Source organism: Manis javanica, chromosome 14 (assembly GCF_040802235.1).
Source record: "Manis javanica isolate MJ-LG chromosome 14, MJ_LKY, whole genome shotgun sequence".
In the NCBI taxonomy this organism is placed as follows: Eukaryota; Metazoa; Chordata; class Mammalia; order Pholidota; family Manidae; genus Manis; species Manis javanica.
In genome coordinates, this window is record NC_133169.1 from 91,642,476 (window position 1) to 91,655,708 (window position 13,233).

The 13,233-nt window shown below is 37.1% G+C and overlaps 1 protein-coding gene across 1 annotated transcript in view; it reads right to left on the minus strand.

Annotated features, from left to right (window-relative positions):
• LARS1 (leucyl-tRNA synthetase 1) overlaps positions 1-13,233 on the minus strand; it is a 66,199-nt gene that overhangs the window by 38,341 nt on the left and 14,625 nt on the right. The window contains exons 3-10 of the mRNA XM_073221911.1: positions 8,933-9,020; positions 8,449-8,529; positions 6,384-6,521; positions 3,955-4,116; positions 2,563-2,675; positions 1,862-1,925; positions 392-459; positions 67-292 (exon numbers count right to left, since the gene is read on the minus strand). Coding sequence (XP_073078012.1) covers positions 67-292; positions 392-459; positions 1,862-1,925; positions 2,563-2,675; positions 3,955-4,116; positions 6,384-6,521; positions 8,449-8,529; positions 8,933-9,020 — 940 coding nt within the window. The remainder of the gene's footprint in view (positions 1-66; positions 293-391; positions 460-1,861; positions 1,926-2,562; positions 2,676-3,954; positions 4,117-6,383; positions 6,522-8,448; positions 8,530-8,932; positions 9,021-13,233) is intronic.

Consider the following 13,233-nt stretch of genomic DNA (forward strand, 5'->3'; position numbering starts at 1 on the left):
ACCTTCATTGTTGAGATTTTCCTCTGAATTTATAAACTGAAATAACAAGTCTGCTACATGACTTACCTCCCCCATTAGTTCCTTAACAACAGGCACCACTCCATTGTCTCTGGTAAAGCCCTGGTATGACATGTTCCTGGCTGCTCTTTGGGAACAGATGAATATATCACCATTCACTGTCTCAAAGCCAATGTACTTCATATCAGGCCGAACCCAACAGTTTGTCTGTCCAAACATGGTCTCAGGTCTGAGAGTCGCAGCTACCAAGAAGATATTTTTCCCCTTCAAGCCACTAAGGAGAAAAAAATATGTATTTATGAGAAGAAAAAGGTGGATATTATTACATCTGATATTTGAAAAAGATGAGGCAATAACTCTTTGGCAAACCCACCTTAATTTGGATGGGTATGGCTCAAGAACTTTCAACTTGACTAAAGTATATTCCTGAGGTCCAACACCCTAAACAAATAAACAAGAAGAAAATTTAAGGGGGAAAAAAAAGTTGGATTAAACCTACTGATCTGTGTGAGAGATTTGCTTCAAATTTTTAAGCTGGATTCTTGTACTGTTAGAGTAAGTCCTTCTTCCAATGAAGAGACTGTCAGTGGTATGCTGACCATATCCATAAGGAGGAAGCTAGCAGACCGCCCTCCCACCCATACCAACCAGAACTGGTAAAGAAGGCCAGACAGTTTGCTGACAGTTCCCTCCATGAGAGGGAAGGACAGGAAGGAAAAAAAAAGTAACTTGGAGTAATCAGCCACAATAGTGGTTGCCTAATTGGGAGTTAGAAGATACACCACCAACCACACAGAACAGTCATCACAGACATACAATAGATCAGGGGTCAAACGGTACACATTTACACCTGAAGTTGGGCCCTTACTAATGCTGTGACCCAAGGGAGGCACAATCCCTCTGAGCCTTCATTCCCTCAGCTGTAAAATAACTGTGCTATGCCTCACACTGGATTGTCCTGAAAACACATTAACATAACGGAAGAAAAATGCTTTAAAAAACTATGATGTACTATTGAAATTTAGAATATTGCTACCACTGACTATATTAAAACTTAATACAGTCACTAAACTGGCATCTGTTAATCTTTGAAATTTTTGAGCAACGCTTACTTCTTTCTATCATGTAAGTTAAATCCTAGTTGAAGGCTGATTTTGAAAAGTAGTTGCTAGATCACAAATATGTTCAAAGGTGGTAACAAAGAATGATGCATTCACTGGGACTCCTAAGTTCAGATCTTGGTATTGCCGACTTTCTGTGCCAAAGCTTTAGGCCAATCACTCAGCCTTATTTCACTCAAGTATTACAAGGAATAATGTACTGTGTCCTACAGGAATGTCAAATGAACTGACATCACACATGGCTGGAAGTACTTTGGAAATAAGCAAATAGGCACATGATCAAAGCAAGTGTTAAGTGGAATCTGTATACGTCAATATATCTCATTATCTTTTACCAGGCTCTCTTTTTAGAGCAGTGTATTGTCCAGGAGGTGCTTCTCAAGCATAGCATACATTATGATCACTTGAGAGCTTGCTCAAAGATCCGTGAATCCCACCCCAAGAGCTTCTGATTCAGCAATTTGGGGATGAAGCTCAAGACTGTCCTTTTCGATCTTACACTGATGCAGCTGGTCCTAGGACCATTCCTGGAATAGCAAGGTCCTGAACACGACACAGGGACCTGTAATGACATTCTGCCTCCCTCTCCACAGCCACCACAGCATCATGACTGTATACACCTCAGCACTGCAATAAAGTTGAATTTAGGTTTCTGGTTTATTTCTTAAACTCTATGGCCATATTAAGAATTATAACAGTTACTCTATGTCACAAATAATTACCTCTCCAGTTTGTCTGTCATGATCCATACAAGGCTGTCCATCTTTTGGGGAATAAATGGTATACCTAAAAAACAAATAATGACAAATATTATTAAATATCCAAGTTTTATCCTAACATACTTGTCAGTGTTGCTCCTAACATCTTACAATATTTCTTCTTAATAAAACTTCAAACTCAACAAATGTCTACATCTACTATTTATGCTTTTATGGGTGGTTCTATCACTAACCTGGTTACTTAATGAAAGCTTTCTGCTTTCATCAAAGGTAGTGCCACCTAACAATACGCCCTGATCTTGGCTTTGTGGTGTGAAACAAAAGACTGTAAAGTATAAATTCACTGATGAAACACAAATAGCCTTTAATATAATCAAGGAAGAATCTTAATTTATAGAACAAAAGGATAAACTAAAACACAAATAAAATCATCATTTTTCTGCTTGGCTGGGAATACTGAATATTTTGTGAGAATATGAAAACTAACATTTCTATTCTCCCGGGTTCTATGTGTCACAAATACTAAGCAGCTCAGAGAAAGAGACACTGGCAAAACAAAAGGGAAAACAAAGCAGACAAAAGAACAAAAGGGAAATGCTCCTAAAAAAGAGAAAGGACAGGGACAAAGTAGGCTACGGGGCAGTGGGCGACAGCACGGGAATTCTATGGCTTTTGCTTATTACACGGAAGGACAACAAACTCACCGCTTCCCAAATTTAATTTTGTTTCTTTCTCTTAATGTTAAAAACTGCCACCTGACAAATGAATCATAGTAAGGGTTAACATCGGTGGTGATGAAGGAACGACGCCAGTCTACCTACAGAAGAAGAAAGGAAACAGTCCTGTTTGAGAAATTGGAATAGTCTCTATGAGTTCAAATTCCTATGAATCCATTACTTACTATTCTACTCTTTATTTTCCAACTTAGGATTACATCAAATATTAAAAAAAATAAAATCCCTCACCCCCCCCTGTTTTGAGAGAAATCTTCTGCATCCGTGGATGTCTTGCTGCCCTTGTCTAGCCTGGATTAATACTTAGTCCATAGGCACACACCTGATCATCTGATCATCTACATTTGCCCTCTTACAGCACTAAACTATGTTTTCTACCTTTATCTTGCATCTACCTACCACTTCAGCATTTTATTAAAAATAAAAATAATAATAATAATAAAGGGAGAAATGTGGGATCCACACATAAATCAAGTATAAAAATCAAACGAATATTCATATTTGACCTGACTGTTTATAGGTCATAATGCATGATCAAAACCGGAAGTTTCTGTGATGACTGCCCTTGCACTGTTGACCATGTAAGAATTTATTCACTATGTAAGAATTGGTTCACCATGGAAGAACTTGTTCGTTATGCTTCAGAAGATTGGAGACTGATGAGAATTAGGCTTGAGATGGATTAATGATTGTGCATTGAGCGTTGACCCCCCTATACAGAATTTTATTGTTGTTAACAACCATTTGATCAATAAATATGAGAGATGCCCTCTCAAAAAAATATATATATAACTCTGAAGCAAACGTGTCAAAATGTTAAGATTTAACAAAGCTGGGTAGAAGATACATGGATGCTCATTATATTATTGTTTATAGTTTTCTCTGTGTGAGAAATATTTCATAATAAAAGATAATTTAAATAAATAAATAAATAAATAAAAATAAAATCTTTCAAGTTCCACCTATTAAATATATATGACATTACATTAATTTGTATAATATTTAAGTTTTTGCACACACATTTATGTACTAAACATACAGGAATTATGACAAATAAAGAAAGAGCACTTAAATAATACCTTTACGTATTCCTAAATACTCAAGCTAAAGTTTGGCTGCTTCATAACCTTTGAACAGAATTGCTTTCTACTAATGGCTAACGGATCGGTACACATTTCAATACACCAAGTACTGAAGTGCTTCACTGCTTACACTGAGGCCCATTACATTCTAATCTGACAATAACAGTTCAACTCATTAGTGGAATACCAGAGGCATATAGTATTTTTAATGTAAATGGTGGTCCAAATCTCATATAATGGGTTCTTCATATTTTCTTAACCATGAGGGTGGTGGGCATACCTTCACGCCCATTCTCTTCAGATCCTGAACAGCGAGTGGCGGGAAATAATCAAGCCAGTGTTCTGCTTCAGAAAACCTGACTATCTCGTCATCGGACAGACCAAGGCATTTCATGATGCCCCACTGGTATTTAGAAGATCCAGTTTTAGCAGCTGCTTTACTCTGGAAATAATCAGCAGAAACAAATTCTATCAAAGAAAACCGAGAACTGGTTAACAAATTCCAGGACCACAGTAATTTTTAAGTGAATAATCCCATTTGTTAAATTTTTAAATTCCAAAACAATGCTGTTGCAATGTCAGAATACTTCAGGATTTAGATGTACTATTTTGTCTGCCAAACTATACAGTCTGATACTCACCAGACTCTGACACCAAAGATAACTAAATGGGTAAAAACCACAAAGGTTTATCACACAGATAAGATCTCCAGCACCAAACCTTCTCTAATTCCTAGTTTCTAATACCACATGCATCTTTTTTCATTATGAATAAGCTACTAACAAGTTTCCTTCTTTTCCATTATTTACCAGCATCAAGAAGGCAACCAAATGCCAAGGGCTGGAGGTAGGGTGGGCGAAGGGGATGAACTACAAAACCGTAAAAAGGCAGGAAAAGGAATTTTTGGGGTGACAGAACCCTTCTGTATGGTACTGTGGTGGTAGAAACTTAACTCCACGCCATTTGTCAAACCAACACACAAACAACTACACAATACAAAGAGTGAAATGTTACTGTATGTAAATTTTTAAAAAATCACCCAGGATGTTGCAGAAACCCCAGACAGAATGCAGACTACGGCAAATGTTCTGACTATATTACAAATACATGTAACAACCCAACTGAAGGGGAAAGAAAGGAACTTTGGAAGTAATTTTGGAAAACAATGTGTTAACTAGATCCTAAAGACAAAAAAAACCACACACACACACATTGTCGTTTAGCTGGTGAAAGTGTTTCTCCTCAGGGTAGAGGTTAGCAATTCTGAAACTACGAGTAGACTAGGATTGAACAAATAATAGGTATAACTGTAAAAACAGGTTTCTCACTGTTTAAGTCATGAATCAGCAAAGAGAGAATGCTAGAATAAGCCCCCTGATGCTAAAATGGAGCCAGAGTATCAGTGTGAACTTTCAAAATATACAGACAACTTAATACATAAGTGTTCCCTGCTCTTTCTACTGAGAGGGCCTAGAAACAATGAGCAAAGCTATCACTCAGAGCTTAGTTCCTAAATACCATTTTTCAGTAAGAGGAAAGGGGAGAAGTGGTTAATTCCAGGGCTGAAACAGGGAAAATACCAGAAGAGCCTGGAGTACCTTGTTGGCACTAGAAAGTAAGACTAGTTTTTTAAAAAAAAGGAAAGAAAAGAGGGGGCATGTCAGATGGACACAGCCAACCTAAAAGACTCTCAAAGGCCAAAACTAGAACAATCTGTGCAGTAACAATGTGCCCCCAAAAAACCAATAGTACTGGATTATAAACCAAAGAATAAAATGAATATGCATGAATTCATACTGATATGAAAAAAAAGACAGAATTAATATTCAGAAGAATTCCAGATAACAAATGTAGAAGAAATGAGGGAAATGGAGAATCACCATTAGAACAGCACAGTAGTAACTGCTGCCAGCAAGATCCACTGATGAAAGCCAAAATTAAGGAGCAAATATTTAAGAAGAAACAAGATATTACCTCTATAGCCTCAAAGAATCTCTCCCAAAATACATATGAACACAAAGGGGAAAGAGAGATCTTTACAGCAGGAAAACCTGACAGACACCACCTACCCCAAATGATCAAGGCTAACATCACCAAGAATGGGATATATCATATACTTCCCGATACGATGCATTCAGGAGGACACATCACCTCTTAAATCTATTTCTGGGAAACCATTAAACAAACCCAAACTGAAAGACATTCCATAAGTTATCTAACCATTCATTACTTTTCAAGTGTCAAGGTCATAGAAAACAAAGAGGAGACTGAGAAGACATGTAAGGGGACATGACATAACAACTGAACGCAATGTGGGATCTTAGACTGGACATTGGAACAGAATAAGGGTGTTAACGAAAACAACTGGTAAAATCCAAATGAAGTCTGTTATTTAGTAAATAATTCTGTCCAAATGTTAATTTCTTAATTTTGAGGATTGCACAATGTTTACATATGACATTAGGAGAACTGGGTGAAGATTATAAAGGAACTCTGTACTATCTTGCAATTCTTCTGTAAGTCTAAAATTATTTCAAAATAAAAAGGGGAAAAGGCAATCAAAAAATTGGGTAATTTTTTGCTTTTGTTACTTTTTAAAAATTACTGAGTACCTTTTACATCAGGTACTGTGCTTGTACTGGGAATGCACATATAAATCAGACAAATATAAACACAAAATTTCAACCAAAGTAAATACCAACCACCAACCTTTTTCCCTTTAGCTTTATCCTTAATTATTAAATCTTCTGTTTTAACAGTGATTTCTTCCTCTTCCTCTTCTTCATCTGGAAAATCAGGAGGGCAACCATAAACCTCTATTTCTCTTTTCAACTTATCAGCACATGCCTATAACAAACAACATTAGAGGTAGCAAAGTTCAAAATTCAAGGTAGAAATAATTGGAACTTTTTGTTGTTTCTATGGTCAAATAAAATAGACCCTGAAATTTTTTGCAATGCATCTATACATAAGTAGATAATAGAAAACTCAAATAATTCAAATCATGTACCTCAAAATTCACTAATTTATAAATTAGTATTTATTTACCCAGTGAGCATTTATTCAACATCCAGAATACTCAATGTAGACTAATATGCTAGGCATTAGAAGTACAAAGATATACAAGATACAGTGTTATTATTCTGAGTAACATTAATAGCAGAATTTCTCAATTTAAAGATTACTGTCATATATACTCTATTAATTATCACTTCAAGCCTAGGTATTAAGACAGGTATTACGTTAGAGAATAGACACTGAAGAAGTGATTTACCCAAGGTCATAAAGCTAGTAAGCTGCAGAACTAACACATGAACCTGGGCTTTCCACCCCAGCTCTTCTCAACTATACCATGAGTCCACTGTCAGAAACAAAGATGACGCCAGTAGACAGTGCTAAAGTTATAAGAAAAATACAAGCACAGAATTGTGATTTTTAAAAAGGGAGGGGACTCTTTGATGCAGAAGAATTTCAGTTGGTAATAATGACACAACTAGAAGGTCACCATTTTACAACCACTGATTCAATAACTGAAATAGTCAAGGATCGTCAAAAGATGCTAAAATCTCTGGGTTTTGGTAACCAGACATTCAGAGGCTCTCAAAGTATCATCCCAAAGACTACTTATTACTTAAAAAGGGAGAAAGTCACCTTTAGAATGAAGTTATTAGTATCACTAAGATGGGACAAACTACCATTATATATTCCTTTTAATGTTATATACTGGGACAGTTATACCTTCCCGTCTAGTATTCTTGTAAAAATATTTAAGCCAAATCTAATCATGAAGGAAAAATCAGAAAATTCAGATAATAACTGACCTAGACTTTTCAAAGGCATCAATGAGAACTGATAACCAAATGCAACCTTTGATTCATGAAATTAAAAGAAACTGACAGAAAGAACATTTGGGGACAACTAGAAACATCTGACTACAGATTAAATAAAGATGATAATATTACATAAATGTTAACATTTCCTGGAGGGGATAACAGCATTGTATGATGGAAAAGGATGCTCTTGTTCTCTATAGACACAGGGAGACATGCTGACGAACTCAGGGAGACATGTCACGATGTCTGCGACTTAACTTTCAGTGAGTTCATAGAAACGGGGGAAAAGCATGCTTGCATTGTATGTGTGCTGAGAGATAGAACTAACGGAATTTTAGTCAATGTTAATATTTGGTAACTATAAGTGAAGTGTATATGGTGTTCACTGTACTCCTTTTACCTTTTGTGTAAAGATTTGACATTTTTCAGAATAAAAGGTTAGAAAATAAAAAGAAATGGGAGTTAAGTTTCCTAACCCTATCACATTTAGGCAACCTTTCAATTCTAATTTTCTGGCCCATTCTTTATTGAGAATTATTTCAAATACAAATTTACGACAAATGAAGATCTTTGCAAAAATGATAAAAATGTAATACAACTATTTATTACTTTATAACATCCTACATGTCACAAATGAATAGAACACTGCTATTTTACTTGTTAATAGTTAATTATCTAATTCTAAAACAGAAATGAATATGTAGAGTAACCAAAAGATATCAAAATTCCTTAGAAATCACTTAGACTTTCATATGTTCCTTTAAGCACTTCTTCAAATGTTTTTTAAAAATTAATTTTCACTATAAAAACTTCAATTCATTTCAAAAAACCTTCAAAAGAACACAGAAGTGTTCAAAAATCCTATTCTAAGCTCTTGAATTGGATAGTACTATTTGCTCTAAGCTGAAAAGAATAGAAACCAATTCCAAAAGCACTCTTACCTTAATAGGCATTCCAGTGCAGTGTAAACCAAAGGGAAACAGACAACTTTTTCCTTTCAACCTCTGGTACCCTACTGCAAACTACAGAAAGAAAGTTAAATTTAAATTATAAATTTAAATGCTAGACAAACAGAAAATGCTCACTTTTCACAAAGATCACCAGTTTTCCTCTTCAGATATTCCTTCACAGCACCAGCTGGACTTCAGTCATTCCAAAATTATAGCCCACTATCCTTTTTTCCCATCTTTTCACCTATCTAGGCATTACCATGCATACATACATACCCAGACCCCTACAACATGCACACACAGCATATGAAAAATAAATATAAAAGTTAAATTACTTAAATATAAAAATTATGCTTAAAATTAAGCATCTCTAAGTTCTCTTAACAGGAAATAAATTCTGTAGATGCCATTTTCTTCAAAAGAGTATTTATTAAAGACTCTTCATCCCATTATATTAAACACAGACGAAGCTTACCTCACATTTGGACAAAGAAAATGTGTGTCCCAAATGAAGGCGCCCATTCATATACGGATACGGGAAGGTTACAAAGTACTTGCCCTTGCTGCAAAATCAAGTAAAAAACAAAGTACAGAAAAGAAAGTGCTAAGTTCCTTTTACAATGAGGGGCTAAGTGGAGGGAATGCTTGCTATAAGTAACTTATTTACATTTTAGTTATTTAAGAGATAGTTAAAATTAAACTTACAGATCTAGAAATTAAAATCTCTCTAAAATTGAAACTTATTTTTCATTTAGAAAGAATATTTATAGATGTCTATTAAAGAAATATCCTTGCAGCAAATACCAGAGGTTTCACGTAAGCAAAAATACTGAGCAATTATGATATACAAAAAAAAATACTTTTAATACTCTTAGGAAAATGGATTAGTTACTGAGTCTGTTTTACTGATTCAAAAGATACATATAAAGCAGTTCAAAGTGTCTTGGGAAAAATAAAACATCCTCAGTATAAAAATGATATATTGTAAACTCACTTTAAAAAACACTTTTTTAAGGCAGTTTATTGTATTCTTTTGTCTTATGAACCAAATGTATCTAACAAATTTATACAAGTTATGAAGCACAATAAGGTAACACTGTAAACACACCATCCAACTTACAAGCCAATGAAGCTACCTATGTGCTCCTCCTCGTTCTTCCACCAAATATAACCAATACATTGAAATTTACATTTTTCATTCCCTTGTTTTTGGAATACTTTAGACATATGTCTGTGCCCTTAAACAATGTATCATTTAAGTTCACCCACTTGTGAGCTTTATAAAAAATGACATACTTCGTAGGGACTTCTGTAAGTTCATAGGGACTTTGCCTTTGTACTCACTAATTTCTAAGTTTCTTCAGTTCATTTTCTTTTACTGAACAAGGAAGCTTTTTCAATTCACTTCCAATTATTTTATGTTACCTTAAGTTGACCAAAATTGTAGAACCAAACAGTAATTTCAAATTATAATTTAAAACACAACAGCAGAGACTTTATATTATAACCAATTCTTTACCTCTTTAAAAAAAATTCATTTTTCCGTTAGAGTGCAGCTTTGTAGCAAGGAGCAGGCACTCTGGAATCAGAAAGTCCTGAGAAAATGGCCAGACTCTGTCAATTTCTAACTATGCAACTTTGAGCTGGTTACTTAGCCACTCTGTGCCTTACTATCCTCATCTATAAAATAGAGATAGAAACACTGCTAACCTTAAAAGGCTATTAAGAAAATTAAATGTAAATGGCATATTTCCGATTGCCATGACATACTGAACGGTTAAGCGTTCATTATTAGCTACTACTATTATTATTGTCAATATATTTTCTCAACTCTAAGAAGATTTTGCTACATTTCAACTTATCTGATATTAAGATGCAGCTTATAATTGATGCATATATTTACGGAGTTTGTTTTGGGACAGTTATTTTGTTTTTGTTTTTTCCCCAATTTCATATCATTATCTAGTACATCTTACAATCAATGATTCTTAACATCAAAGAAATACATTATTTCTGAAATAAGATCTTCAGAAGAGAAACTCTTCAAAAGTGTTATATCTTTGAAAATAATTATCACTCTAATATGAAGTTCTTAATAATAACGGTTTCTTTCTAACAGTCAGCAAAGGCATGATACATTTAATGCAATGAAACAGAAGGGCCTAGAACCAAGAATACTCTACCCAGAAAGATTATAACCTAAATTTGAAGCAGGGCTTAAACAATTTCCAGGTAAGCAAAAGTTGAGGGAATTTACCTCCCACAAACCATCTCTACAGTGTATTTTAGAGGGACATCTCTAGATGGAATGCTCCTAACAGTCAGCAAAGACAAAGCTACAAAACATCCTCCTCTACCTACATATGAAAATGATTATTTTTAGAAAAAAACCTCTACATAGAAAAAATCACTTAAGAATTCCATAGGAGTGGCGGAGCCAAGATGGCAGCGTGAGTAGAGCAGCGTGAATCCCCTCCCAAAACCACATATATCTATGAAAATATAACAAAGACGACTCTTCCTAGAATAAAGACCTGAGGACACAGGACAACATCCAGACCACATCCACACCTGCGAGAACCCAGCGCCTCACAAACGGGGTAAGATACAAGCCCCAGTCGGCGGGACCCAAGCACCCCTCCCCCCAGCTCCCAGCAGGTGGAGAGGAGTCAGCAGGGAGGGGGAGGGAGCCCAGGACTGCTGAACACCCAGCCCCAGCCATCCCGACCAGAGCCCAGACACAGTGCATGCGCGGGGCCCTGGATACTAGGGAAACTGGGCAGCAGGACCAGTGAGCGGGTACCGGAAGCTGGCGCCGGAGGACAAAAGAAAAGCGAGCAGCCATCCTTTTATTTTTTTTATTTTCTTTTGTTGTTGTGGTGAGTGCATTTTGGAAGTCTTAAAGGGACAGGGATGCCAATACTAGGGAAACAGGGCAGCGAGACCGGCAAGCGGGTATCAGAGACCATCTCCAGAGAACAAAAGAAAAGCGAGCAGCCACTTTTTGTTGTTGTTGTTGTTCTTTTGTTGTGGCGAGTGCTTTTTGGAAGTCTAAAAGGGACAGGGACCCCAAAACTAGGGAAACAGGGCAGCAAGATTGGCGAGCGGGTATCAGAGGCCGGAGCCAGAGAACAAAAGAAAAGCGAGCGGCCATTATTTTATGTTGTTGTTGTTGTTGTTGTTGTTGTTGTTTTGTTTTGGCGAGCACTTTTTGGAAGTCTTAAAGGGATAGGGACCCCAATACTAGGGAAACAGGGCAGCAAGACCGGTGAGCAGGTGCCCAAGGCTGGCGCCGGAGAATAAAGAAAAACGAGTGGCCATTTTTTTTGTGTGTGGTTGTTTTGTTTTGGCGGGTGCTTTTTGGAAGTCTTAAAGGGGCAGGGCAGGACACTTAGTCCAGAGGTAGGGAATCAGGAGATCTCTGGGCACTCTAACCCCTGGGCAGCAGGGAACAAAGAGGCCCCTTACGGAGATAAATAGCCTCCCGGCTGCTCCCCCTCCAACGGGGCTCCACCACTTTGGAGCAGCGGCCTGAGCCAGGTCACGCCCACCGCAACAGGGGAGATAAACTCCACAGCAGCTGGGCAGGAAGCAGAAGCCCTGTCTGCACACAGCTGCCCAGCACAAGCCACTAGAGGTCGCTATTCTCCCAGGAGAGGAAGGCCACAAATCAACAAGAAGGGAAGCTCTTCCAGCCGTCACTCGTACCAGCTCTGCAAACTATCTCCATCACCATGAAAAGGCAAAACTACAGGCAGACAAAGATCACAGAGACAACACCTGAGAGGGAGACAGACCTAACCAGTCCTCCTGAAAAAGAATTCAAAATAAAAATCATAAACATGCTGACAGAGATGCAGAGAAATACGCAAGAGAAATGGGATGAAGTCCGGAGGGAGATCACAGATGTCAGGAAGGAGATCACAGAAATGAAACAAACTCTGGAAGGATTCATAAGCAGAATGGATAAGATGCAAGAGGCCATTGATGGAACTGAAACCAGAGAACAGCAACGCATAGAAGCTGACATAGAGAGAGATAAAAGGATCTCCAAGAATGAAACAATATTAAGAGAACTGTGCGACCAATCCAAAAGGAACAATATCCGTGTTATAGGGGTACCAGAAGAAGAAGAGAGAGGAAAAGGGACAGAAAGTATCTTGGAAGAAATAATTGCTGAAAACTTCCCCAAACTGGGGGAGGAAATAATCGAACAGACCACGGAAATACACAGAACCCCCAACAGAAAGGATCCAAGGAGGACAACACCAAGACACATAATAATTAAAATGGCAAAGATCAAGGACAAGGAAAGAGTTTTAAAGGCAGCTAGAGAGAAAAAGGTCACCTATAAAGGAAAACCCATCAGGCTAACATCAGACTTCTCTACAGAAACCCTACAGGCCAGAAGAGAATGGCATGATATATTTAATGCAATGAAACAGAAGGGCCTTGAACCAAGGATACTGTATCCAGCATGACTATCATTTAAATATGATGGTGGGATTAAACAATTCACAGACAAGCAAAAGCTGAGGTAATTTGCTTCCCACAAACCACCTCTACAGGGCATCCTACAGGGACTGCTCTAGATGGGAGAACTCCTAGAAAGAGCACAGAACAAAACACACAACATATGAAGAATAGAGGAGGAGGAATAAGAAGGGAGAGAAGAAAAGAATCTCCAGACAGTGTATATAACAGCTCAATAAGCGAGCTAAGTTAGGCAGTAAGATACTAAGGAGGCTAACCTTGAACCTTTGGTCACCACGAATT